General features: G+C 44.8%; 1 protein-coding gene and 1 long non-coding RNA gene across 10 annotated transcripts in view; one reads left to right on the top strand and one right to left on the bottom strand.

Moving 5' to 3' along the window:
* CDIN1 (CDAN1 interacting nuclease 1) overlaps positions 1-1,517 on the bottom strand; it is a 241,380-nt gene extending 239,863 nt beyond the window's left edge. For 2 of the 6 annotated variants that reach the window (XM_002717993.5, XM_070053347.1), the window contains exon 1: positions 793-1,249. In XM_002717993.5, coding sequence (XP_002718039.1) covers positions 793-893 — 101 coding nt within the window. In that variant the 5' untranslated portion in view covers positions 894-1,249. Of the gene's footprint in view, positions 1-792; positions 1,259-1,339 lie in introns of those variants that run through there. The other 4 variants (XM_051822094.2, XM_070053348.1, XM_070053346.1 and 1 more) reach the window with 4 other exon arrangements.
* A 74-nt stretch (positions 1,518-1,591) lies between these two features.
* Positions 1,592-14,475, top strand: part of LOC108178272 (uncharacterized) — a 280,046-nt gene continuing 267,162 nt past the window's right edge. For all 4 annotated transcript variants that reach the window (XR_011380476.1, XR_011380475.1, XR_011380474.1 and 1 more), the window contains exon 1: positions 1,592-1,730. This is a non-coding gene — a long non-coding RNA (uncharacterized lncRNA). The remainder of the gene's footprint in view (positions 1,731-14,475) is intronic.

Genomic DNA, 14,475 nt, shown 5'->3' with positions numbered 1-14,475 from the left:
AATTTTAACAAAGAATTTATCTTGCAAAAACTCTTGAAGTCTATGCACATGAGGGGTCTTCAAACACTCATGAAAAGTGGGTATGATGAACAAACTATGCATAAATTTCAAAATTTTGGAATAAAAATAAACTTATCTTTTAATTTAATTTTCCATGAACCTCTTGAAGTGGATGAAATACATCTGGAAAGTGTATATATATGAGGACAAACAGTCAGATCTGGTTGTTCAAATGGCTAATACCAGAGTGGAATTCCTGGGGCAACAAACGGTGTCAGGATCGAGAACCCTTGAGGTCACTTAATTGCAGTCAAGAATAAAAGCCATATTCCATCAATATGAGCCTCCTTTAGATCTGAATTCCCTTGTTTATTCCAGTGGCCATATGAAAAAGGTCCCCATTTCCTCCTTGTGGATCTAGAATTCGTATTTCCACTTTGAGAGGACCCTGCCACCCATCACTCATTCCCAGTGTCTGTGAGTTAACCAATGGGCATTTACAACTCGCCAGTCAAGTGCACTCATCACCAGCACATACCAAGTCCTCGATAAACACTAGACCCTGGTTTGAATTTAATGGCAAGACCTCCGGAGGCTGCAACGGTCTCGTGCATTAGGAGTTGTGGCTGGAAGGCAGACGGAATCTTTTTCGCCATCCCGATCTCCTAATGCCTGACACTGGTGTTCCTCCCCACTTGTGTGTAACACGTGGTTTCTAAGCGCCGGCAGCGCGGGGCCCAGGCAGTGCAGCTGCAGGCAAAGGGAAGTGAGCGGAGAGAGGCGGACACTTACCTGGGGAACCTCTGCTTCAGCTTCCTCAGGCTCTGCCTGGTGGGCGGTACAGACACTAGGCACTGAGCTATCTCGTCGTACTGGGCTTTGGTTAGTATCATGTTGGGCCGGGGACCACGAGATGGGGGAGACAGGAGAAACACTTGGGGCTCGAGCAGCCTTAATGTCAGGCTACGAAGGACTGGCACCCAGCCGCACGGGCCCCTGGGTCCTCGTCTTCCTTGGCCGGCCCCAATTCCCCCTAATGTACACCTCTAAGCTGCGCAGGCGGAGCAAGAGACACTTCACGTCCTGGGCTTCACCCGGCACCTACGCAGCAGGGGCGGGCTAGAGACCGGATTGCCCAAGCGTGGTTTACTGAGCAGCCGCAGTGGAGTCGACCGAAGGCGTCTCGCCGCCATGTCAGTTAAGGGCACACCAACCAGGAAGCAGTCGCCGCCGACGGGGAGGGCGCAGCGCCGGAGTCTCCGGTGTCAGGAATGCCTCCCCCGCCCCGGCCCCGCCCACCTGGGGTACCCCGGCGACGCTCGTGACGTACACGCTTTACCTGTTTTGCGAGAAGCCTGGGGGCCTGACACGCAGACCCGGGAGAAGATCTCACGGGTGCCCCGCCAGCTTTCAGCCAGAGCCCGCGAAAGCCACTGTTCAGGCGCGCGATTTGAATGCGCTTCCAAACGCGCGGGTTTTAGCGCGGCTGCTAGCGGTGCGTGGCCTGCGAAGAAACGCCGTCGTCGCTCCACCAAAGCCTGTCTCGCTCTGCAGCAGGAACCGAGCAGTGAAACCCACTAGCATCGCTGTCAACACACAGCTTGGCTTCTGCTGAGAGAAGTCCTACAACTTCTGCTCGCGAGGAAGACAGTTTTGTCCTTGTTGGGAAACAGTTAAATCCGACATCATCAAACAGCCGGCAGGAAAGAATGTCACTTTCCCTCGGCACGGTTAGTTGCTCAGGGGCTGCCATGGTCTTACTTGTCCTGGTAACCCCAGCTCTGAGCAAGCAGTAGGCGCTCTTAAGTGCTTGGAGAAATTAGTCATTGAATGGATCCTTTGTACCGTAGATAGGCTATGAGAGGATTTCATAGGTCTCCTGAGGCAATTTTTTGGGATCTCATCCCCTCCTTTAATCCCTTTTTAAAAACCTATTTTCTAACTGGAAAGTCACATGTCAAGTTCCGTAAGACTTTAACATTTTAAACAGATGAAAGAAAAATGCTTAGATTTCGAGAACGTGTAAGTGGTTAAAAATCTTTCATACAGAGTCAAGCCTGGGTTGTAAGTTTAGCTTAGATATGCCTCATTGGACAAATTCCTTCATCCATCAGAACCTCCTGTCTTTAAAACTATTTTTTTTTTTAAATTCGTGGGACTGTTTTTAAGGTTAAATAGGGTAGTACACGTAAATAATTGCCTAGCAGTGGCCAGCAGATAGTCTGGTAAAATAAATAGCCCCGGTAAGACTGCTTGCAAAAAATGGACAGTGTTTGCTGGCTCCTCTTGCACAGTCTGGCCGATGCTCGTAATTTCCTGTGAGACAGGTACTGTTGCCATTATCATCCTCCTCTTCCCTTTTGCACAAAGTGTATAAAATGCATGAAAAAGTTAAGGAACTTCCAGAGGTCGTGAGAACAAGTAAGTAGCAGGGGTAAAGTTTAAACTGCAAATTTTGGTTCCAGAGTCTGTGCTCTTGCCAGCTCTCAGTAATGCTTAATTACTACGTCTAGCAGTCACACTCTTTTAAGCCAAGACTTTGTTTTTAAGTGAATACATTTCTATGAATCTTTTAGCCCAGATGTTTTTAAACTTCACTTTTTCAGGCGCCTTAAAGTCAACCACCAATAATGGACCCTGAATTCAGTAACCACTCTTTCTGAATATTTACACGAGAATGTTTTCTTCCCATATGCTTTGCATCTAGCTCTGGTTGTGTGACATTAGTACATAACTATTTATGGCAGCATGGCCTGGAGTTGCCACCTGGCTAGTTTGTGTCTGACCCTGCCATGACTTTTACATGAAAGCTAGCTGACGATAAGCAGACACCACTTGATTCCTCCATTCCTCTCCCCTTTCCAACTTCACTCTTTCCAATTCACAGCCATCAGATTTTTATAGAAAACATCAGTTCAAGGATGTTTGCGCTGGTTATTTTTATAACAACTCTTCTCTCTGGCTCTTGTCCTGCTTTCACCCCCACAACCTTACGGAAAATGCCAGGTTTGTTTTTCTGTTTGTATTTTTAACATACTGACAGTTTACAATTTTGACCCAAATCCAGTAGATTGTTTAGAGTTACTGCTGGGAGAAAAGCAGTTATGTTGCTGTTTTCATTGGCAGTGACAGTAGTGTTGTTTATTAATCACAAATTGAGGCAAAGCAGAAATGATGTTGTTGTGTTGTTTTTTTTTTTCTTGTAATGTGAGTGAAATGGTTGGAATTGGCTGATTATTCCTTGGAGGCATCCTTTCTCCCTCCCTTCCCTCCTCCGTCCTCTTCCTATCTCTCATCACACCCTATTCCCCTCATCGTCTCTTACTTCTGATAGAGCTGCCTCTTCATGCCTGAATTTCTCCCTCTGTTTCTGAGGAAGTCCACCAGTAATACCATTTCCCTAGCAAGTGAAATAAAAACACCATGTTAAATACCCAAAGAATTGGCTACTTGCTTCAATCCACCTTACTGTGTGGCCTTGAACAGCTGAGAACTTCTCTGATCCTGAGTGTCCTCAGTGTAAACCCAAGAAATGGAACGGTGGAGTCTCAACTGATAGGGAGAAAGAATTTTTAAAAATAGAAAAAGTACTGGCTGGCGCCACGGCTCAATAGGCTAATCCTCCGCCTTGCAGCGCTGGCACACCAGGTTCTAGTCCCGGTCAGGGCACCAGATTCTGTCCCGGTTGCCCCTCTTCCAGGCCAGCTCTCTGCTATGGCCCGGGAGTGCAGAGGAGGGTGGCCCAAGTACTTGGGCCCTGCACCCCATGGGAAACCAGGATAAGCACCTGGCTTCTGGCTTCAGATCAGCGCTGTGCGCCGGCCGCGGCAGCCATTGGAGGGTGAACCAACGGCAAAAGGAAGACCTTTCTCTCTGTCTCTCTCTCTCTCACTGTCTCTCTGCCTGTCAAAAAAGAAAAAAAAAGATTAAAAATAGAAAAGGTGTAGGGAATCATAGCAGAAAAAAATCTAAAAGTAGATATTAGTAGAGATCCCTGGAAGAACCTATAGCCTTGAAAGGTAGACCAGGGTAAATCACCTGAACAGATTTTTTTTCTGCTAACTGTTCAATGAATATTGAATAATTTTTAAAAGAGTATGGGGTTTGGCTGAGAGACCCCAGAAGGTCATTTCAAAAAGCGTACTAATACAAAGGACAAAAAAATAAGAATGAGCCAAATCACGTGCCTGGAAATGTTTTCCTGGATGAAGCAAGGAATTCTAAGCAGAGTGAAAGGGGCTGAGGACGCTTGACCTTGGAAAGAGTCAGTCATATTTTCAAACAGTCTATTGTTCACTGAGTCTGCCAAATACAAGGCATGTTTTTAAAAATAAATTCTGACACATTATTATATTGTAAAGTCAGATTCTATTCATGGAGTCTGTTCAAGTTATCACTTTTCACTTTTTTTTTAATTAATTGAAGCTTACTAACCAAATAAACAGAAAGAAGGAAGCTAGTATTCTTTGAACACCTTTTAGCAAAAATCTTATGTTATTATATTTTATCTTACTTAATCTTCACAATTACATTTTTCATTCAAATTTGTATCCTTGATTTATAGTTCAGGAACCTGGGGCTCAAAGAGAGCAAAGACATGGGTCCAAGCTATGAGGCTCCAAAACCATGATTTGAACTCATTGTAAGACTATAAAATCTCATGTTCTCTGTTGCATTGTATTGTAATTCAAAAAGGTTTTGGAAAACTGATTCAGTTAAGCTCAGTTAAGCATCTATTCTCTGAAATAGCTGGCTTCCTTCTTTGGCTCTCAGGTTGCATGTTGAAGGGCCAGTGACCTTCGATTCTGACGTGTAGCCAAAACACACTTTAAAAAAAAAGTTTGGCCACTTTGACTAAAAGAGATTGCATATTGTTCACTTTGTGCTTATGAGACACTACTTTAAGTGATGATCTTTTGAAACCCCAGTTGAGTAACAAGTCATTGTATACCAGTCCTCAAATATTATATCTTCCTAGTAAATGAGAATGATCAGAATAATTCAGTTCTTGAGGTTTTCAGAGATTACTAATTTAATGACTTGAGAAAAACAAATACTATGGAAGGATGTTTCACACCATCATGGTAGAGTAGTTACACTGAAAGCTCAAGAAAGCCCAAAGCCCAAATATTGATCCTTTTATGCAAGTAAATGGCAAATGAACTTTTGGTCTAGCCAGGTGGCTTGATTCTAGAGGGAGGTTACCCTTAGATGGGGGCATTCAGCAAAGACCCATTACAAGCAGAAGCTATGTCCTATGTACTCATAATTCAGAATGGCGCTGCCTCAAGTGAAGGTAATGTTAGGGTGTGGGGGGTGTTATGTTAAGTACTTTACATACATCTGTCTTCTCTTAATTCTCAGAACTAGTCTGAAGAAGTAACTGCTATTATTAAATCCATTTTCTAGGTGAGCAGCTAAGACATAAAGAGGTGGCTTCTATTTATCTCATCAGTTTTGTTTTTAACATTCTGGACCTTCTTGCCCACATCCTCGCAGCATCTGTTGTTAGCTGATTTCTCTATGTGAGCCATTCTAACCGGGGTGAAGTGAAACCTCACTGTGGTTTTGATTGGCATTTCCCTGATGGCTAGTGATCCTGAGCATTTTTTCATGTTTCTGTTGGCTGTTTGGATTTCCTCTTTTGAAAACTGTCTATTTAGGTATCTCTTAAGTGGGTTGTTTGTTTTGTTGTTGTGGAGTTTCTTGATCTCTTTGTAGATTCTGGTTACTAATCCTTTATCCGTCACATAATTTGCAAATGTTTTCTCCCATTCTGTCGGTTGCCTCTTCACTTTCCTTACTTTATATTTTGTGTGCAAACTGTTGAAATGTTTATTTAGTATATACTAAGTTGATCTTCTGTATATAAAGATAATTAAAAATGAATCTTTTTAAAGTTTTTTTTTAATTTTTATTTTTTATTTATTTATTTATTTTTGACAGGCAGAGTGGATAGTGAGAGAGAGAGACAGTGAGAAAGGTCTTCCATTGCCGTTGGTTCACCCTCCAATGGCCGCCGCGGCCGGCGCACCGTGCTGATCCCATGGCAGGAGCCAGGTGCCTCTCCTGGTCTCCCATGGGGTGCAGGACCCAAGCACTTGGGCCATCCTCCACTGCACTCCCTGGCCATAGCAGAGAGCTGGCCTGGAAGAGGGGCAACCGGGACAGAATCCAGCACCCCAACCAGGACTAGAACCCGGTGTGCCTGCGCCGCTAGGCGGAGGATTAGCCTGTTGAGCCGCGGCGCCGGCAAAAATGAATCTTAATGAAGAATGGGATCGGAGAGGGAGTAGGAGATGGGATGGTTTGTGGATGGGAGGGTGGTTATGGGGGGAAAACCGCTATAATCCAAAAGTTGTACTTTTGAAATTTATATTTATTAAATAAAAGTTTTCTTGGCCGGTGCTGTGGCTCACTAGGTTAACCCTCCACCTGCGGCGCCGGCACACCGGGTTCTAGTCCCGGTTGGGGCGCCGGATTCTGTCCCGGTTGCTCCTCTTCCAGGCCGGCTCTCTGCTGTGGCCTGGGAAGGCTGTGGAGGATGGCCCAAGTGCTTGGGCCCTGCACCCGCATGGGAGACCAGGAGGAAGCACCTGGCTCCTGGCTTCAGATCGGCACAGCGCGCCAGCCGTAGCAGCCATTTGGGTGGTGAACCAAAGGAAGGAAGACCTTTCTCTCTGTCTCTGTCTCTCTCACTGTCTGACTCTGCCTGTCAAAAACAAAAAAAGTTTTCTTAAAAAAAACTTTCTGGAATACTATTTAGCAAACTGTGTATTAAGGGTCCAGTTTGCTCTGTTTGTCAAGAACAAATTTATAAACATAAGATAAAAACATATTATTAAAAAATTAAATCTAAAAAAGACAAAAATATATACAATTAAATTTCCCAATTTGTTATGAGATTCAACAGACACACAGTTACTTTGTCAACTAATATAAAAGGCTTGAGGAGTGAGCCGTGGGGTACAGCAGGTTAAGCCCCTGTTTGGGAGGCCCACATCACATTTTGGAGTGCCTAGAATCAAGTCCTGTCCCTGCTTCTTATCAAGCTTCCTGCTAATACACATCCTGTGAGGTGTCAGATGGTGGCTCTAGTACATGGGTCCTTGCCACCCACGTGGGAGACCCAAATGGAGTTCCTAGCTCCTCTCCTGGCTCCTGGGTTTGGCTTGGTGCAGGCTGCTATTGTGGGTATTTGGGGATTGAACCAGAAGATTTTTCTCTCTCTTTTCTCTCACTGCCCCCCCATGCACTGTCTTTCAAAGAAATATATATATATATAAAACATATATATATATATATATAACTTTAAGTTTAAGGACATGTAGCCAAAAGTTTGAAGACCAGTGATGGTATCATATTATGAGTAGCACTCTACCTTAGAAAGTCAAAATTATAAACCAGGTATGTGTGAAAGCCAAGCACTAATTCCAAATTCTAGGATATTATGCCTTCCATATACTGTCAGTTAGCAGAGGAGTTTAGCTTGTTCCTTTTGGATTTTTTTTTGGCATCAACCTTCATGAATCCCAGTATTTAATTGTGTTTAGTCTTCTCAAGTGATGCATATTTACTCAGGTCAACAGGGCAAATCCTTACATGCTGTTTACTTCTGTACCATGTGAACCTAGAAACCACACTCATACATCTCTTCGGTTTTCAGGCACACTCAAAACACCGTTGGCTTGGGGCTGGCACCATGGCTCACTTGGTTAATCCTCCGCCTGCGGTGCCGGCATCCCATATGGGCACCTATTCTAGTCTCGGTTGCTCCTCTTCCAGTCCAGCTCTTTGCTGTGGCCCAGGAGGGCAATGGAGGATGGCCAAAGTGCTTGGGCCCCAGCACCTGCGTGGGAGGCCGGGAAGAAGCACCTGGCTCCTGGCTTCGGATCGGCGCAACGCTGACTGTAGCAGCCATCTGGGGAGTGAACCAATGGAAGGAAGACCTTTCTGTCTCTCTCTCTCTCACTGTCTGTAACTCCACCTGTCAAATAAATTAAAAAAAAAAAAAAAACTGTTGGCACATGATAAAGCCATTAATTGGCATTTATACCTTTATAGTCTCCCCATTTGACAAGGAGAAAGATCACAAGCAGTGTTTTTATAGGGACAGTTTCTCTTGGGTGTTTGTGTGTTGTAGCAAAGGAAGATACCTGAGCATACTTCTAGAAAAGACTAAGGCCTCTTAAATGTTCTCCTCAGGCTCATCAGGGACTTGTGGATAATTTTCAGGCAACGCGTTTCTCCTTTTCCTTCAGGACTAACTCTCAGATGCAGATGTCAATCACTCTTCTTGTCCCAAAGACAATCTTGTAGGAATATATCATATTCTGAGGATTTTGTCACATTTTATAAATTCAGGAATTGAAAGGGGCTCTGCTGGTGGAGTACAGGGTTCCTATTGGGGGAAAAGAGGAATGACAGGGAACCAAGTCTGTCCTTAATAAGAATTTCTCTCAATGTAAGCTAGAGTTGGAAGCATTTATCAGATGGAGATTAGCAATAACTCTCTTTATTTAAAAAATTACCCTCTTTTTCCATACCACTACATTAGACTTTCATAAGAGTAGGCAAAAATGCCAATCAAGTTTTATAACCTCTTCTGTCTTTGTTACTGATAGAGAGTTAAGGAGAAAAGTTCTTTCTGAGATAAGGATAAACATTATTACAATAATAGACTCTCTCTTTCTCTTTCTCTCTCTCTCTCTCTCCCTCTCTTTCTCACTTTTTCACACTGTGCATTTAATATAAATTTGGGACATAGTACTTAAGAAAGTGACTTTAGGATTCTACCTCATAAGTCTTCCAAGTCAAATGAGTGTTCAGAATCTGGTTGACAAGACCTTGACTTGTTCAACATTCTCTTCAACAGCAAACACTGTAGCCAAAGGACAGAGGGAGTTGCTGTCTGAGAGTAACAGGACATAGACACTGAGAGAGAAGGATCTTTGGCTTCACAGCTATGAATTCTTAGCACCATCTAGAGAAAATCCAACCCTCAGTACAGTAAGTGGTCACCTTCTATGATATTGAACCAATTATGATAGTCCTCATCCTTGGCATTCATTTCTGATTCCCAGGGACCAGCTGGAGGTCATCCTCCAATTCAGATTTGACCTCAGACTCCAAGTCCACAGCATCCTCTAAACAGGATGCAGGCCTGGGCTTCTAGTTACTGACCGGAGACAGCCCAGTGTTGTACTCCTGCTTTTGTTCTGGCTCTTCATGCACATACTTCCTCCTCTTGGTTGTCTTTTCATTGGAGCCCTTGTCACCGATCACTGTCTTCACAGTGGCCAGGCTGTTAGGTGGCAACCCTTCATTCACGGGCCATGGCCAAGGTGGTGTTACATGTTCCTCCTCAGTAGCACTCCAATCACACTGAAGTCCTTTCTCCACCAGATGATTAGTCCAGCAGGGTAGAAAATGGAGTTATTCTTGGGGACAGGAATGGGGAGGGGAGGATGCAGATTAAATCATTCACTAGTATTTCACCTGCATTGGCCACTGGCTCCCAGGGGTTGGCTCCAGGCTTCTCAACATTGGCATCCAACTCCCAAGGCTCATCATCCTGTTCCCAGGGTTCATCTTATACGTACCACAGTTCATCTCAGAATCCCAATGAGTAGGGAAAGCATGGAGTTTAATTCTTTTTTTTTTTTTTTTTTGACAGGCAGAGTTAGACAGTGAGAGAGAGAGACAGAGAGAAAGGTCTTCCTTCTTATGTTGGTTTACCCCCCAAATGGCCGCTGCAGCCGGCACACAGAGCCAATCTGAAGCCAGGAGCCAGGTGCTTCCTCCTGGTCTCTCATGCGGGTGCAGGGCCCAAGCACTTGGCCCATCCTCAAGTGCCTTCCTGGGCCACAGCAGAGAGCTGGACTGGAAGAGGAGCAACCAGGACAGAATCTGGCGCCCCAACCGGGACTAGAACCCGGTGTGCCAGCGCCGCAGGCAGAGGATTAGCCTAGTGAGCCACGGTGCTGGCCAGAGTTTAGTTTTTATTCCTGTCCTTGCCTTCTACTTAGAGAAACAGTCTAAGTGCCAGCATTTACATGGTGCACAAAGTGATGAAGTTTGTTAAAATGTTGAAGATGTAAACACAAAAACACATGGGCATAGGTGAGGAATGGAGTGGGTCAGAAGGAGAAATGGAGTAGGGGAGGAGACATAAAGAGAGGGCACCTTCAGCACCTTCTTGCTGTCGCCTGCTGAGGGAGAAGAGGGCCACTGTTTCATGAGGTTGGAAGAGCAGTGGCTATATGGCACCTGCAACCCAGATCCCAGGTGGAGAAAAATATATCCTGGGAAGGGGGCAGTTTGATTGACAAGCAGACAGAATTACATGGTGCCAGGGCTTGTGGCTTGTGACCTCCAGCTCACAACCCTAATCTAGCTACATCCCTTATTCCATATCGGCCCCTCCCCATCATCATCATCCCTGACCCAGCCTAGATTGGGCACTCAAGCCTCTACAAGCTCCCGCTTGTCCACCTCATCCTCTCAGGCGCTGCGCTCCACTCCAGTCACGTCAACCACTGCACACACCGCAGATTATTGGATGAAGCTCCAAAAAAGCTCGTAGTGTATTGCATTCCTACATCTGCTTTGGTTTCCCTAAGGGCTCCCTTGAAGAGATCAGAAAATGCATCTCTGGCATGGAAGATGAGAAACAGAACCTTCTCTCAATGGGCAGTTCAGTTCCCTCCAGCCTCATCAACCCCTCCTCCTTCTTTTGGGCTCCTCATCCTCTGCATTTGATCCAGCTCCTCCTCTTCAGGCCCACGGCTTGATTCTCTCATCCTTTCAGATCCTTTCACACTGAGTCGCCTGGTCTGCTTTGGCTCTGTGCCAGTCCACTCGCATGAGTAACTCAAGTGGGGGATTCAGTGCCTTAGCAGGAAAAATGATTCTTTTTTCATAAAAGTCCTGTTCATGTACACCCCCATAGTACACAACAGGGATCCTCTTCTTCCTCCTCCTCCTCCTCCTCCTCTTCCTCTTCTTTGTCCTCCTGTCTTCTACAAAAGAGCTGTCCTCATAGGGCTCCTCCTGTGATTCCTCATTCTGAGGACAGGTCCAAATGTATTCCTTTTTCATACTGCACTCCTCCATTCACTGCGGTTTTGCTAAGCACCTCCTGGGGGAGCTGGTGACAGGACCTGGCCCAGAAGGCCAGACTAGGTTTCCAAGGCACAAATTCTAAATCCTTTGCCGCCTCTTGTAGGGACCCTTCCTCCAGGTACACACACGACTTCCATGACTCTTCTTGATAAAGCTCTTCTCCCACAGAGGCTTCTGCCTCTGTACCAGCCTCCTCCACTTTCAGCTCCCCTCCTCAGGTCGATCTCTCTCTGCATCTGACTCCTCCTTTACACTTGGCCTCACCAGCACCTGGCCTCCTCTTCATGGTGCTCAGCCTCCCCCTCCTCCTCCTCTTCAAATAGCTCTTTATCACATGGCTCCACCACATCAGCTTCCTCTCTGCTTCTTCCTGCCCCAAGGCTCCTCTCTCTTGAGACAATGAAGGCATATTAAATGCTATTTAGTTCATTGCCATAAAGGAGTCTAAAACTGGCTTTATTGACTCCCCTTGACCTATGGGGAAACTGAAGTACAAAATGTTTTGAAATTTCCTTAGTTTTACTTTTAAATGTGAAGACATAAAAATATACCTTTCTTTTTTCCCCATGATCATCAAGGAATTATGTTTCTTGTAGCCAATAATGAAAAATCACATGCTTTGGCACATCTATAACCCTACCACCTGGAAGCTACCAGTGTAACCATGTTGACATTGCTCTATTCATTTTACTACAAAGGATTTTCATGAATAGACAAAATCAATCTGTAAAAACAACTTGAATTTAGCTCTGTTCAATTAATATTACATTATGTGCAAAGTATTCTTATTAACACTAGGTAATCTTAACCCTAGTTTTTTCTTAAGGAGAATAGTGAGTTTCTGAAATTAAGAGATACATCTTTAAAAACCAGACCTTGAAATGAGATTCTTGGCATGGTTAGCAAGAGGTCGAGCCATCCTTCAGTTCCGTTAACAAGCTACAAATCAGGCGATGTGGAAATGATGTAGTGGACCCTCTGGAACAAGGTGAAGATTCCTGTGAGTGATGGACAGTTTTTCTGGGCATTCCATTCACAGAGTTTTGATTGAAATCATGTCAGTGAGCCTCCTACCATGTGTACATCCTGTCAGTCAACAAGTTGACACACAAGTCAGTATGTATTTTCTAAAAACATGACTACTAGTTATATCTGAACATTCATAATTCATTACAGTCCTTGATGCAGGGAGCAAATATTTTGCATTGCCCAGAAGACAGTCATGATGTATGCCAATCTTTGTGTTAGAAGAACTTGGGTCTCAATTTCACTTCCAAACCATACTAAAAGTTTAAGTTAGTTTGGAGATGAGAAGAGATTTAAGGTAATGGTGTGGGCAGGAACTATCCGAGGTGGGGGCTTGAGGAACACTTCAGCTGTACACACACTTGCACATATACACACATACACACACATTCGTTTTATAGGACATTTGAATTATTTGTGTAGACAGAAATTTTAAAAATGTAATGTCAATGGAATTTAAAATTCTTAATATAAATACTCTTAAATTCAAAATTATATGTCATATATATACGTAATCCACAGTATTGACCAAGTAAGTCTCTGTCTTCCAAGTTTATATTCTTCAATGAATTAGACTTATTTTTATCAAAAAGTTAGTTCACATTTCAGTTTAACATAGGCTAAAGAGATAAGAGAACAAGGCCGCCACCGTGGCTCACTAGGCTAATCCTCGGCCTGCAGCGCCGGCACCCCAGGTTCTAGTTCTGGTTGGGGCGCCAGGTTCTAGTCCCAGTTGCTCCTCCTCCAGTCCAGCTCTCTGCTGAGGCCCAGGAGTATAGGGGAGGATGGCCCAGGTCCTTGGGCCCTGCACCCTCATGAGAGACCAGGAGGAAGCACCTGGCTCCTGCCTTCAGATCAGGGCCCTGCACCCTCGTGAGAGACCAGGAGGAAGCACCTGGCTCCTGCCTTCAGATCAGCGCAGCATGCTGGCCGTATCAGCCATTTGGGGTGTGAACCAATGGAAGGAAGACCTCTCTCTCTCTCTCTCTCTCTCACTCTGCCTGTTGAGAGAGAGAGAGAGAGATAAGAGAACAAAATATAAAACTTGGGGACTGGCATTGTGGCATGATGGGTAAAGCCGCCGCCTATAGTGCCAGCATCCCATATGGCCACTGGTTGGAGTCCCAGCTGCTCCACTTCCGATCCAGCTCTCTGCTATGGCCTGGGAAAGCAATGGAAGATGGCTCAAGTCTTTGGGCCTCTGCACCTGGATGGGAGACTGGGAAGAAGCTCCTGGCTCCTGGCTTCGGATGGGCACAGCTCTGGCCGCTGAGGTTAATTGGGTAGTGAACCAGTGGGTGGAAGATCTCTCTCTCTCTGACTCTCCTTCTCTCTCTCTGTGTAACACTGACTTTCAAATAAATAAATCTTCATATATATATATATATATATATATATATAAAACTTAGCTCTAGCCTGGATCAGTGCAGAGAGAAAACACCAGAATTGACCGTCTTGGATGAACTGACAAATTTGGAATACAAGTGATAGATTATATTATAAAATGATTTTTAGATAAATATTGTATAAACAATCTATTTTAAGAAATATACCTCTGAAATATTTAGAGATAAGGGCCTTTGATAAGTGACCCTGAATGATTCAGGACAAAAATGAATCAAGGACAGTGGAATGGTAAATGATAAAAGATAAAATGTAGGCTGGCGCCGCGGCTCAATAGGCTAATCCTCCACCTAGTGGCACTGGCACACCGGGTTCTAGTCCTGGTCGGGGTGCCGGGTTCTGTCCTGGTTGCCCCTCTTCCAGGCCAGCTCTCTGCTGTGGCCAGAGAGTGCAGTGGAGGATGGCCCAAGTACTCGGGCCCTGCACCTGCGTGGGAGACCAGGAGAAGCACCTGGCTCCTGCCTTTGGATCAGCGCGGTGCGCCGTCCGCAATGCACCAGCGGCGGCGGCCATTGGAGGATGAACCAACAGCAAAGGAAGACCTTTCTCTCTGTCTCTCTCTCTCACTGTCCACTCTGCCTGTCAAAAAAAAAAAAAAAAAAAAAAAAGATAAATTGTCAACTGGTGTGGCATTTGGCACAGTTGTCAAGATACCTCTTGGGATGCCCATATCCACTAGCTTGGTTTGAGTCCCAGCTCCTCTGCTTCTGATCCAGCTTCCTGTTGATATGCATCTTGGGAAGCAGCAGATAATTACTATGTTATAATTACTATATATAATTACTATATATATTACTATATACTATATATTATACGCACACACACACACACACATATATATATATATGTATACTTGGTTCCCTGCCACCCGTGTGAGAGACCCACATTGAATTCCTGACTTCCTGCTTCAGTTTAGTCCAG

The sequence above is a fragment of the Oryctolagus cuniculus genome, chromosome 12 (assembly GCF_964237555.1).
Source record: "Oryctolagus cuniculus chromosome 12, mOryCun1.1, whole genome shotgun sequence".
Taxonomy (NCBI): Eukaryota; Metazoa; Chordata; class Mammalia; order Lagomorpha; family Leporidae; genus Oryctolagus; species Oryctolagus cuniculus.
This window is presented reverse-complemented; position numbering and strand designations above follow the sequence as displayed.